At 34.8% G+C, this 14345-nt stretch overlaps 1 protein-coding gene across 1 annotated transcript in view; it reads right to left on the bottom strand.

Moving 5' to 3' along the window:
- The window catches only part of Poxn (paired box pox-neuro), an 84678-nt gene that overhangs the window by 19088 nt on the left and 51245 nt on the right, over positions 1 to 14345 (bottom strand). The window contains exon 3 of the mRNA XM_073090318.1: positions 11714 to 11934. Within this exon, the coding sequence (XP_072946419.1) occupies positions 11714 to 11934 (221 nt within the window). The remainder of the gene's footprint in view (positions 1 to 11713; positions 11935 to 14345) is intronic.

The following is a 14345-nucleotide window of genomic DNA, read 5'->3' as shown; positions in this document are numbered from 1 at the left end:
TTTAATAATAGTTTTTTGATTTTATTCATAAATTCCGTTATAGCAACCCTAGAGCGACCGATAGTGCACAAAAGCGGCAATACCAGAGGCAAGATAAACTGGACATATCGAATATAATTTCCAATATGTTTTATGAACCAGCTTTACGGTATTAAGAGGCGAGTAATAATATTGACGGTGTAATCCACATGAGCATACCATAAACCGAATTTTATCGTCGCAAATCCGACTTAAGTTACAAAAATACCTAAGGTTGGCGCGATTTTTTATATTTTTTATATTGAAACCTAGGGATAAGGCTACCTGATGGAAAGCAGTCACCGTACTATATGGACACACAAGACACACAACACAAGAGGAACGCCAATACATCACCTGCTTTGAAGAAAAGCATAATATTTTGAAGCGTTCCATATCATATTTTTGAAAGGTTTAACTTCCTCTAAGCCTTGTCTGTCTTGTGGCAGCAGTGTATAATTTATGCTAAGTGCTAAGCTATCCAATTTTCTAGGAGAAAAATCGTTCATTTTACAGGAGAATAACGATTCGCTTTAATTATTAATACGGGAAAATAGATATACATTTTGTCATGTGGCAAACGGAACAGTTCAATCAGGTATTTTTTAAGGTGCCAGAACCCTTTGTAGTTCGACTCCGGCGGCACCATCGCCACACCTATTTCTGCCTCATAACAGCAGTGTTAAACGCTGCTAAGGTTCGGTAAGGGTGTGGTAAGGAAGACAAACTTTGTCGGGGCGTTCCAGCTTAGTCCTCAGGGGTAGCGGCGCATCTCGTAGGGATATCTAATTCTAACTGGGGTGAATTACAGATGTCCATGGGCGGCAGTAGCCACTTACCATCAGGTGGACTGCATGCACGTCTGCTAAAGTTTATAAGTAAAGGGAGAACTTTTGCTTTTGATACGGGAGTCATGACATACGACATTTTCGATAATCTCATCTGTAATTTTCTTAATAGGTGTATAAAGCAAAAATAATTTATATTATTTATAGTTGTTTTACAAAGTTCAAGTTATACCGTAAAATAAATTAACTTTATTAATACGAGTGATATAGAAGTAGGTAGTAAAAAGTTATTTATAATACGTAGTATTACAATTTTCCATATACATCAGATTCTACCTTTATATACCGGAAGAAAAGAAAAAGGAATAATGAAAACGCTGTAAGGGCCGCGATTTATTTTGATAAAATTAATACTGACACTAAAAAAATTTCTTAGCCGGGAATCAAACGAATTCGTTATTTTTAAAAATAAATACAAAGTATACGCTTTATTGCGTCATCTGATACTAGGAAAGAAAATGCTAACAAAATAAATAGGCAATAAAAAATATATGGATGAAGTTCTAAAAAGTAGACAACAAACTAAAAGAGGCTCTTTTAAGAAAATTCATTTAATTTAAGAAAATACTAATTTTCTTACATTTATTACACCTTAGTCGCTAGGTTCAATACTTGGGTACAATCGACAGACATCGTTGAAGAAATTTACGAAAAAAACACATTAAAATATAGGGTAAAGAACCCCATTACCGTAAATTTATTTCAGCTCTAATTTTACCATCTAATCTAAATATATATAACTCAAAGGTGACTGACTGACATAGTGATCTATCTATCAACGCACAGCCCAAACCACTGGACGGATCGGGCTGAAATTTGGCATGCAGGTAGGTGTTGAAAGATGTTGAGATTGTAAGAAAGGATTTTGATCAATTCTACCCCCAAGGGGATAAAATAGGGGATGAATATATTACTTCGTAACGCGAGCGAAGCCGCGGGCAAAAGCTCGTTAGTTATATATCTGTTACCTGTATAGTAGTGCCATCCCTAACTGTTATTAAGGCATTACCAGATAACACTGCGATAGTCAAGTTGACAGGTGTTCGCTCCCATGACCCCCAGCAAACCATCGCCACTACAAATTACTTTTACTTTTGATTATTCGTAAATCAGTCAATGTTACTCGTATCTATCATTCAACGACGTTTCTTAATGTAGAGTAGCAAATGAGTTGTCCAGCTGATGGTAAGTGCGGAAGGCCGCGAATTTCCTTTCCTTTGGGACTTCGGGACGGACTCAAAAATTTGTTAACAGATTTTCTGATCTTTCCCACAGACCTGTATTTGTTTTGTTTTTTGTTTCAATCCCCTAATTAAGTTTATATTGTTTTACCCTAAAAAAAGTTAAGCCTTTAAATTGAAATGTACCTGTGTCGCGTATCAGAACATAAAGGTTTCACTTCTACCTTAAATCACCGCCGTATAATCTATTTCTATGCAATATATCCTGAGAACTTGCATGTTATTAGTTCGTATGTAAATATTAATGTATAAGCCATGTATGCCGTTAGCATGTTATACCAGTTGGTGTTGCAACAGTAAAAATAGATAATATCTATGTTATGTGGCTACAGCTAAAATAAATTCAGTGATGATTTAAAAACAAATATAGTCTATGCGTGTGGATGTTTTTAGACATAATAATTTGGTGTCAGCTTAATGAGCGATTTTTCAATTACCCCGATTAAAATGTTTTTGATATTGAAACTAATTAATTCAAATTAAGATCTTAAAAACTAGAGTTCGAGTTTTTATCAATTAAATTAATATTAATCACAGTGTTATGAGAGATTTGTACTAATATCTCAATAGTTGATATAAATCCAATATTTTCCATTTTTTAGGTAGTATTGACAACCTAGCAACATTATGTGGCCTATGGCGCCCCTGCCCACAGATTGCCCATCTATAGCATGTTATATCAGTTGGTGTTGCAAGCCTAAAACAGATAATATCTATGATACGTGGCCACAGCTTAAGTAAATTCCGTGTTGATTTAAAAACAAATAAAGCGCGCGCATCGGTGTTGCTTGCGCAATTAAACGCGGCACTCGTGTTGCCAGCGCTGAATATTTGATATTCACGTTATTCTGTTTGACATAGCTGTTAATGTCGCTTTGGCATGTCATTGCATCGGCGATGGTTATCAGTTTTCAATAATATACGAGTGTTGGTCGATTTAATTTCATAGAATTCCGTTATCTATTCGTACTCGTTATCCTCAACACACGGGTTTTAAAAAAAAACAAGTTTCTAGGAATCATTTTAAATTGATAAAAGAAGGTAAAAGTATATTATTTTAATATTTTTTTAAATTAATGTTATGTCTTGCTTAAAACACGGTGTTTTTATTAACACAAAATCTATGGTTAACTGCTATAGCATAGACAATATATTTAAAATTCGAATTTAAATTTACGAATGTCTTTCAAAAGAGCAAAGTTATTCGATACAAACTGGACTTATAGCTATCAATTGAGCACACAGTTTTGTTTGACGTGTAAATATGAATGGTAGAAATTACCTATCGCTCCATTCCGAATGCAAGATCTAATAGAGATACCACAAATGAGCGTTCAAACCACGAGCGGGTAGTATTTAACCGTCAGTAGTGCTTCCATGAGTTTGGCAATTGATGGATAAGTCCCACTACAAAAATTATGTAATCACCGATATTTGTTTTAATATTTAATCAAATATATTCCTTAGGATTTATATAACGTACTTCGGATATTACCGACATAACCTTCGATTAGACACAAGATAGAAATAGCAGCTATTAACAAGACCAAGCTACTACTACTAACTACAAAATCTGTTTTAGTTTATAATTTGTTATTTAAAGCATTATAATATTATACTTAAACAAACGGATGTAAAAGGTACTTATAAGTAATAATAAATTGGGAAGCCTGATTATCAACAGGCATTTCCGCCATTAGGACAATTTAAACAGTTTACTTACATAATGTACCACACACTTAATATTTTAACATCCATTCATATATTATTAAAGATTACTCACTCCTAACAAGAAAATGCACCCAGTTAAGAGAATTGAAATAGTTGCGTAAAAAAGTTTTGCCACGTCTCCGTGCTAAAATGTCCCTAAAATATTTGAAATAATTATTTATTTAATATGTCAATTACGCAGTATTACTTCTTTATTGGTAAATTTTCTCTCAAAATGTTTTTATTTGTCAAGAATTCAAAAAAAGAACTTACTAATAAGCTGTTTGTGGCTTCATTCAATTTCAAGTCGGCGAAGTATCTTTACTAATCTATGCACCCATTCTAAAATAAAAATGACTTATGACGTCACTAAACATAAGCTCAATTTAAAACCAGGACATCCCAATAAAGTAACTACAACTGATGGTGTCCCCCTATTCCGATGTATTAACATGTTATTAAGATAAACGGTGTCGCCACATTTCCGGAAATTGGGGTGATTTTGTTTTCGTGCACACCACAACATATAATTGGTCATTAGGGTTGCAAGCATTTGAATAATTGTGAACACTGTTCTTTTAAGAGCTGTTTATTATTTTTAATTGATCCCTTTATTTATTGCGGTGTTTGGGTTAAGTTTATTTTTGGTAGTGGTTCATTAAAAGAGTAGGTACATAATAAGAATTTCCAACTAAAGTTTGATGATTGTCAAATGTCAATCTTTCGCAAGCAAAAATTGGATAGATTGATAAGGTAGTTAAGACGCTGTCAGGACCAGATTAGAATTTGAGTCAAATTATAATATTTACTTGTTTCCTACTTTCTTATTAAGGTTTCTTCTTGATTTTGAAGGTGATAACACTCTCTGTGGTTCGACTCCAGCGTCATCACCTCCACACCTATTTATGCGTAATAACAAGAGTGTTAAGCGCTGCTGTGTTCTGATTTGAAGGGCGTGGTAAGAGAGACATACTTATCCGCGGCTTCCCAACTTTGTTCTCTTGGGTAAAAACATATTTGTTGCCAACCTCAGGTAGATGTCTAATCTTACAGGGGTTGATTACAGACGTCCATGCGAGGCAGTAGGCACTTATCAGGTGGTTATATTATAAAAAATATATTAATAATTAAAAAAAAAAACTTTTAGCATCTATTGTAGCCAGCATGAGGCCGATGCTATTAGAAACAAATAGTTTCTCATACCTTATAAATAAGGACAGACAATTCACACATAGGAATGGAAGATTTTATGCGTTTTTGCATAAGAGGAGTATAGATGAAGCAAATGTCACGCTATAATGAACTTCACGAGTACTTGCAATCTCGCTAATTGCCTGCAATGATACGGTGCTATGGTGAAATATCCCTTTATTATATTCATATTATTATAGACTAGCTGACCCGGCAAACTTTGTACCGCCTCAAAAATCTATTTATGAAATATATTTCATATAAAATATAGCCTATGTTACTTGTGGATAATGTAGCTTTCGAATGGTGAAAGAATTTTTAAAATCGGTCCAGTAGTTTAGTAGGTCTGAGAATCGGCTACTATGTAACTAACACTGTAACATAAATTATATTATATAAAAAATTATATAAAATATAGAAATCAAGTGCGTCAAAAACTCAAATAATAAAATCCTCCCTTTAGTGAAAATAATTCACTACAGTACCCTTAGTACGAGTTTTTACGTTTTTACAAAAATGACTGTTTTTGTATTTGTTTACGTATTTGCCCATACATTTCCAATCAGCGCCCCTAGCGAACTGTATCAGAAATGATTGGAAATGTATGGGAAATCGTAAAAAAATACAAAAACAGCCATTTTTATAAAAACATAAACCCTCATACTAAGGGTACAGAAATCGTGTTTGATTTTGCTCAACCTCCAAAGCGTTTACGCACGAAGAAATAATATAAAGTTCACAAATACTCGCAAACTCACCATTTAGCTTTAATGACACGCTACAGAGACGAATAAATACGAGAAACTATATCTAGGTATCTTTCCTTTTAGTAAAGGATGTGGTTACACTAACTTTAAAGGTTAAACTCAAGACATCCCACTAATATTGTAAGTGCGAAAGTATGTTTGCTTGTTCGTTTGTTTGCTACGCTTTCACGCCTCAACTTCCAAACTGATTGTCATGAAATTTTGTGCTCACGTTTTCAACAGTCCAGATAAGGATACAGGGTAACATTAATTGCAAAAGAATTACTGTTTCCGAGGAATAAATAAAAATAACTATTGTCGTCGACCTCTGGTCCAGCAAAGGCACGGGTAAAAGGTCATTCATAAATGCTAATCAATAAATTTAAATCAAGATTTTATTGTTATACGCTGCCCGGTGGTGATCTAGGAATTATTCGCAATAAAAAATGAAACAGTGGAACAAAGGTGTGGTAAAACATGTTTTTCTGAGGCGTTTCACCTTAGTCTTCAGGGGTAGCGACTCATCTGTGATTGACTTCAGGTAGGAATATCTAATCCTATCTGGCATTGATGACAGATGTCCATACGCGGCAGTAGCTACTTACCATCAAGTGGACTGCATTTTTGTCTGCTACTCCTCTTTGATTTATATAAAAAAGGTTTTAAGAGTGTTAAGCTCGAAAAACATAACCCTCCGCTGTCAGGGAAACAAATCTGTCACTACTAATTCTTACTATTGCCCTACCAAAGAAGTTATCAGTAGGCGTTTACCTCGTAGGCGGAGTCACGGGCGTTCTAGTGTTTTAATTAAAACAAACATTTATCACACGTGAAGCCATTAACAAAATGTTGATTGCATTTATGTAAAGGTTTGGATGGTGAACCATGTCGCAGTAGTATGGATCTACCTACTACTTTAAGAAATGGTGTGGTAAGGTACCTACGATTATAATCCACGCCAAACTGCTAGTCCGCTCTGAAGTTGTTGCGAGCAGGTGTAGTCATACAATTTGCTATGGCGACGCGACTCATTTCCATATTCAGAGCGGACCAGCAGTTTGGCGCGGACTACACGTGTTTAAGACAATCTAACTCCCCACGGTAGGTGTCATTTGTAGAAAACAACGAATAGATTGATTATTAATAATGGGCCTAGGTAATCGATTCCTTTCCTAGGAACTCATTGCAGATATTAATGTATGTAAGTACATAAAAATACATCAAATATATAACATGTAAAAAATAGTTTTAAAATGACATATTTATAAAAAAATAATACCTCGTTTAATCCCGTTGAATAATTTTAAAAATCCTGTTACGGCCAAATAAAATGATATTCGAAGAAAGATCATGACGACCACCGGTCAGAAATCGATTGGTTTCGGTCACAATTCTCAATACCAATAATTCAGGTTGGTCCATACTAAAAATTGTGTGAAAGTGGTCAATACCGAACCGCCCTTAGACCATAAAGCGCGGTGAAGCGGCGTGGCTCTAATTATGGTCATTTGGCCATAAATGGTGGCCATCGATCATAAACACCATAACTTAAGTCGTAAATCGGAGATAGCACCGCCGTGAGCGAACGATTTGAGTATGCAAATGCAAAATATGACACCTGTGCCTTCCAATCAATGCGTTTTAGTGGTTTCTGGATCTAATGGTAAGTTTTGATTGGTTTCGACGTTAGAGCAATTTGATATTGTTGTGATAAAACGGTAACTCTTAGACCGTATTACTAATTTAATTAGTGCATGGTAACATAAAGTTACAATTTTAAGTAGGTTTGGAAGATAAATAAATCTTTACCATTTTAAATTTTTCAAATATGGAACTGTGACGTCATTTTTATGCATCATATAAACTTTATACTTTTTAGCGCTAAATGTATAAATCTTAGACCATTTTATTAATCGATATATTCTTCTTACCATGATACATTTGGCAGATATGCTAAAATTGTCAAATGAAACTTTGACGTAATTTTCATGCATCATAATATGAACATTATTAGCTACTTTTTAGCGTTTAATGTATAAACTGTACGTTCTTTTAACTAGTATTGTGTATAAATCGAGAGGATTGAGAACCAATTTCTACAATATCAATATTCGCCCCATATTCGTCGGAATCCGCAACATTTTTCACAATTTCAAAAAAAAATCTATTTTTCTACTCTTACACTAAAACGTCTATTATTATTGATAGCCGCACCGTTTTCCACGATTTAAGGCTTTCATGTTAAACGTCAGTCAGTAGAAATCGAATGATTGCTGCGGAGTTTAATTATAATTTATAACGAATCGAATGGCTACCATTTGTTATAGATTCCGGTCGTAGCCATCGAGATAAATGCTTCTGTGGCGATCACGGATAATCTTCGAAAAAGCGTGTCGTATTCAATCGTTCCACAGAAACGAACGGATTTTTACGGCAATTTGATCTTTCTGTCTTCTGTTGAAGCTTTTTATACGAAATGTGTGTATCGTGGATTTATCGTAGTTTTCGCAGTAACACATGTTATAACGGTAAATATTTGGAGGAATAGTGGCTGATCGCGTGTTTTCCCACACTCGCGATTCGCTCTTTCAAAGTCGATTGGTATTGGATATTATTCCGAAATTAGTTTGTTTTTTGATACAGGTAAAAGCCGTGGTATTGGAACGTATACACATTTTAAGTTAAGGTGTAACATCTTTTTCTAACGTATAAAGTTGTATCTCAGACTTGTCTGGCATACTTTTATTCGCCTTTTCACGTAGAAACAGTCATGTGTCAGTTTTTCTGGTAAATATAAAAAAAAAAACAATATTTAAAAATACTAATACAAATTTTCGAAAGCTATAACAACATTATAAAAAAAATATTCGTAGAATTGTATAGAGTATAGAGAATTATTTCTAGAGTGGTTTGAACATTAATTACGCTCTTCTGTAAACCTGCGTTTTTGACATGTCGCTTTATACGTAGGGACCGTCGATACAAGGAACCATATTTGATCCTCAACAAGTAATACGCGGGGATAGTAGTATGAGCCGGCAGGGGTAGAACGATTTTTTCAGAATATTTCGATTGGATTAATTTGTGTGCTTATAGATCAAACATCAAGATATGCGGTTCTAATTATTTATGACATGTAATGCTGTATTCTATGATTAACTGTGATTTCATATTAGAACCCTAAAATGAATAATATCTTAAACATCAAAGACCTCTTAAATCAACCTTACATACATAATTGAAGGTAATCAAAGTTATCCAATTAAATAATTAAATGTTTTCGTACACTCACGTTTGCAACGCTCAATTGAAGTGTATGGAAAAAATATTAAATATTCATCATTATTTTATTTACTTAAAAATATAAACATAAAATTTGAGGTACAAAGGTCTCACTTTAATACATAATTACAAAAAAAAAAAAACATTCGTTTATTTGACTTAGGTAAGTTTAAAGGTGGAAGAAAAAACGTCTGTAGGTCGACGCCGGTGACACCACCACGCCTATGTCTGCCTAATAATTGGAGTGTTAAGCGCTTTTGTTTTGGTTTAAAGGTACGGTAAGGGAGACTACTTTTCCTTGGCGTTCCAGCTTAAACGTTAAGTGTAGCGGCGCATCTGTGGCCGACCTGAGAACTCTATCGTACCATTATATGGAATGCTCCTTTTCTACTAGATACATTTTTAACTAAATTGTAAATTTTCCGAGAAATATAAATCCACGTTGCGTTTCTTCAATCACAACAGAATGTCATTAAAACGAGAATATACGAAGCAGGGCAGTAAAAAATCAGTTTTCCCGTAACATATCCGCGTTCGGTGAGATCACTGTCGTATGTCGGATTCGACACGAAAACAATTCCCATTCGATCCGTAATCTACGGGCAGCTTGATTAGCAGTCAATTAAATATTCTCATAACAACGTCAATAAAAGTATTCGGTGATTTCGAAGTATTTTGTTGTAATCAATTCTTGGTCGGCGTTCGTTTGTGGAAACAAAATGGTCTGTTTATTAGCGTACCGAATTTAGTGAGGTCGGTTGGCCGCTCACTTGGGTTCAGCGGGCTTTACGGCTCATCTCGGATTAGTATTATAGGGTTTATCCGGATAAGAGTATGTGAGTAATTATAATTGAATATATAAGGTATGTTATTACTTACCTGTGAATTTACGTTAATAAATAAGTTTTAGTGTTATTGTTGGAATCTTAGGGAGCTACATGAGCGACAATCCACGACGAGCAACTCTAACTTTATTAGCTCAGTTTTACTCCTCAGATTTATTTTCTATTCAGTTTATAGAAGCACGAGTTACACTTACGAGTCGTGTTTTAAGAAATCTCTACGTTAATTCTATTAGAACTGTCTTTGTATTCAAATAAACGACGATCAACAATGGTAAATGTTAAAAAATAAATAAAAAAAACTTGCAGTGTAACATAAAATACGATAAATGAAGAAAATGGGCCGAATATACCCTAAAGAAATATAATATTAATAATACTTAATAACTTGGAATTTAGTTAGTTAGTAAGTTTAGTACGGAACCCCTTAATTCTCGTGCTACTAGTGCCTTCACGGCGTGTCGAAAGGGCAACGCAGAAGCCGAAAACTCGGGTCAGTTTATAGTTTATAATTGCTGATGATTGCCATCGGGCGTCTTGATTCGATGTTGCACCGCCGCTTTAGTTGAAAATTTTAAAATATTTTTTGTACGTTACAGAAACAGTAAGAAAAAATGTTTAGTCAGTAGTTTTCACGGTATTCAGTGTTTTTGATATTTTAAGAGATGAGTGTTTTTATGTGTATTTAATAATATATTTTTAAGTAAATATAATTTATGTATAGTCCGCGCCAAACTGCTAGTCCGCTCTGAAGTTGTTGCGAGCAGGTTTAGTCATACAATTTGTTATGGCGACGCGATTCATTTCAATATTCAGAGCGGACTAGCAGTTTTACGTGGACTATACGAGACGTAATATTTACAAATATTAGAATATTTGTCTTTATAATATTTATTGTTTTTATTACCCACGATTGCTGTTGTTTTATTAAACCGGACTACATACGATATATACTTTTATTTCTTTCGAACGCAGTTCTCTTACAGTAGGAAAGGGCAAAGCAAGGAGCCACACTCGGGTCAGTTTATAGCATTTATCTTTGATTGCCCGTAATTGCCGCCGAATGCCGTGACCCGACAATTTGCCGCCGTTTTATCGAATCCACCTACACACGAGATACTATTTACACTTATATTGTTGCTAAATTAATTTATTCAAACAATTTTTCTACTATTTTCAGAAACAATTTTATTTTAATGCCTAGAACTGGGAAGACCTACATTTCCGTAAGTCATATCACACTGTATTTTCAACAAACGAAATATGATTTTAGTATTTTTATGATACGGAACCTTTGATTATTTCGAACTCAGTGGTATTAAAGACAAAAGGGCAGTGCAAGGCAAGAAGCCACACTCGGGTCAGTTTATAGCGTTTATAGTTTATAATTGCCGGTGATTGCCGAGTGCCGTGACCCGATGCGTTGCCCGATTTATTAAAACCGTATGGGACTATTTATTTTGATTGTTTTGGTAGTTTTGATGCAGTTTTGGTTTAATGGGAGTTTATTAACGCGAATGCTACAGTCAAGGATAATCGAAACGTTTATTACAAATATTCATTTCGTAGGATGATTACGTAGGAGTACGAAAACAATAACACAGAAAATTATGAAAGTCATGCTGAAATGATGTAAGTAATATTAAGTTTTGAGTTTAAAGTTGTGGTAGACGATACATACTTTTTCGAGCTGTTGTAACTTAGACCTAAGAGCTACGCATCTCTAGCTAACCTCTCGTAAGACTCTGACCTTATCTATGGTTAACCACAGATGACACATCTAATAGATAACATGCTCGTATCCTACGTTCATATCTTTATACTCAGGCACTCACCTTAGTCTTACTCCCGCCTATCGACCCAGGTCTAATAGACCCAGTCTCGTAGAACCTGGTGAGGATCTTGGAGACGCAGCCATGGGAGACGAGGAGCTGCCTGCTGATGTCGCAAGGCCTGACGCCCATGATGGCCAGCTCTACGATCCTCCGACGAACCACATCGGGCAGAGGACGACCGTTCACGAACACACCACCCAGCTGGTTCACGCCGGCTTGACCTGACAACAAATGGAAGAATGAATGGGGATAGTCTAGACAAAAAAATCTTCATCCTAGATTGCATCAAACATCCTACTAGATGAGATTGCGAATAAATGCAAGCCTATAGACATATAATTACGTACAATATATTCAAAAGCATTAACATAACATGAACTCTGATCGAAATTTGGACGACCTCAACCGACCTGTATTTGTACAGGCTTAATTCTATTGTTGCAGCAGACAGGCAGCAGGCAGTCATCAATTATCTTAGGACAGATTGCATGGTCAGTTTCGCTATTTTCCCGATCCTTACACATTAAAAAGTTTTTAAAGGTTCTTCCTTGTTTGTAATATCAATAATCTTATTGAATTATAATGTGTATCTTATTGAATTAAAATGTGTAAAATTATTTGCAACATTTCAATAACTAGGTACTATGCGTAACTTGCTTAAACTCTTCACCCATAAACTCAGTTATAGTTCCCCAATCTAAAAATACAAAAAAACAACTAAACAAGTTATTTGTTTCGACGATTTTCGTTTTATCGCTTGATGTCATCATTCATTATTCACTTTAATTACAGCATAAACCATAAATACCTGTTTGCACTGACAGGACAACGGCCTATCTTCAAGATCTAACGAAAAACATTATTTTTTCCTCATAATTGGCGATATAAGTTCAGGTAGCGGAGGGAATTTGGCAATCAAATAAATATTAGGACTAAATGGGACAGGTGAAGCCGGATAACTCAATGTGCGTCCTTTTGTTCAAACGTAACGGAAATATAATTGTTAATGAGACGAAATTATTGTGTTTAGCGTTATTAGGTTTTGATAAAATTGTAATGTCCGCATGCTTTTCAAACCGTCACAAATGCAAATGTGTGGATAGAATATTTGATATGGTTTGTGTACGTTTGCAAGTGCTTGTAGCATAGCTTTTGATTTAGCCAAAAGTTTGTAAAGGTTAGAATAATTCTAATAAAAAGTCACATGTCACATGTTTTTAGAAATCCGTAATGTACTTATAAATAAGTCATTTTCTAATTAAAGGTTTTTACTCAGGACTCTACATTGTTTTTTGTCTTTGAATCACTGTAGCCTAGTGGTATAACTTTCAATCGAGTGGTCCGAAGTTCTAAACCGAGACAAGCATATCTGATTTTTCAAATTTGTGCATATTAGAAATTGTATACCTATCCTTGATTTTACAGTAAAGAAAAATATTGTGAAGAAATCTGCATACCCAAGACATCTTTAAAAAATGTTTTCAAAAAGTATGTAAGTCTACCATCCCGTATCTCATCAAGTATTGTGCGAACTTTATTCCTTCGCTAGCAAAAAGATTCTCTTGCCAATCAACTCAGTTAAAACCCCAACTAAACCTTCATGTAACTGCTACCGTTAACACCGTTAATTGTAAAGTAATAAAACAATCGCCGAGGCGAGGGATTTATGACCTTAATGTAATAAAATTAGCGGTTTAATTTGTTCGTAGCCATTTGCGTTTATGACGTTTTCTATAGCGCCGCCGCTGGATCATTTCACGGCTATTGTCGAGAGCTCGGAGTTCGGATGCAAATTGCTCCTGAGTTTACGATTGCCTTAATGGAGACTGCACACTTGGACGGTGGATGATAACCGAATATTCCTCTAAAATAAAAAAAGCATTTATTAAAATAAAGTCTGAAGGTGGTAGAACCCATTGTGGTTCGACTCCGGCGGCACCACCGCCACATCTATTTCTACCTAATACCAGCAGTGTTAGGCGCTGCTGTGTTCTGGTTTGAAGGGTGTGGTAAGGGAGACATACTTTTCCGAGGCATTTCAGCTTAGTCCTTAGGGGTAGCGGCGCCTCTGTGGCCGTTCTGCGGATGTATAGGATGCCGATTTGTAGGAAACTACGGTGGACAGATATATAAAGTAAATTATTAAAAGAGTAAACGCGTAATTTACAGAAAAATGTATTAATGAGTGCGTTTATACCTGTTTAAAGTTTGTTAAATTATGTGTGTAAGCCACTTAACAGTTTTTGTTACGATTCTGATCCTTAAATCTTGGAGACATTGAAGCAGTTAAGAGTAAGGTAACATTTCATGTCGTAATTAGACTTTTATGTATTAAAGTTCTTGAAACTCTATGTTTAGTATTTTATTTTCATTCATCTCTGATTCTGGACGAACGGTATTCAAATTTCAAAGATGATGATAGACGATGAATAATATTTAAAAAAAATGGATTTTTATATTTTTTCTAGAAGTAAACTCTTCTCGAAAACTGAGTACATGTTTTTAATGGCTTATTTAGACCTAATTCTCATTGCAGTATGTACCTCTATAAAAACGGTGGTTATTTTCACTAAATGATTATACTTCAATATTTTCTATCCAAAAATATTCTTATAGGTATTAGGTATATAAA

The sequence above is a fragment of the Epargyreus clarus genome, unplaced genomic scaffold, assembly GCF_041222505.1.
Source record: "Epargyreus clarus isolate Ecla_fem2 unplaced genomic scaffold, WU_Ecla_fem_2.2 ptg000032l, whole genome shotgun sequence".
Classification (NCBI taxonomy): domain Eukaryota; kingdom Metazoa; phylum Arthropoda; class Insecta; order Lepidoptera; family Hesperiidae; genus Epargyreus; species Epargyreus clarus.
This window is presented reverse-complemented; position numbering and strand designations above follow the sequence as displayed.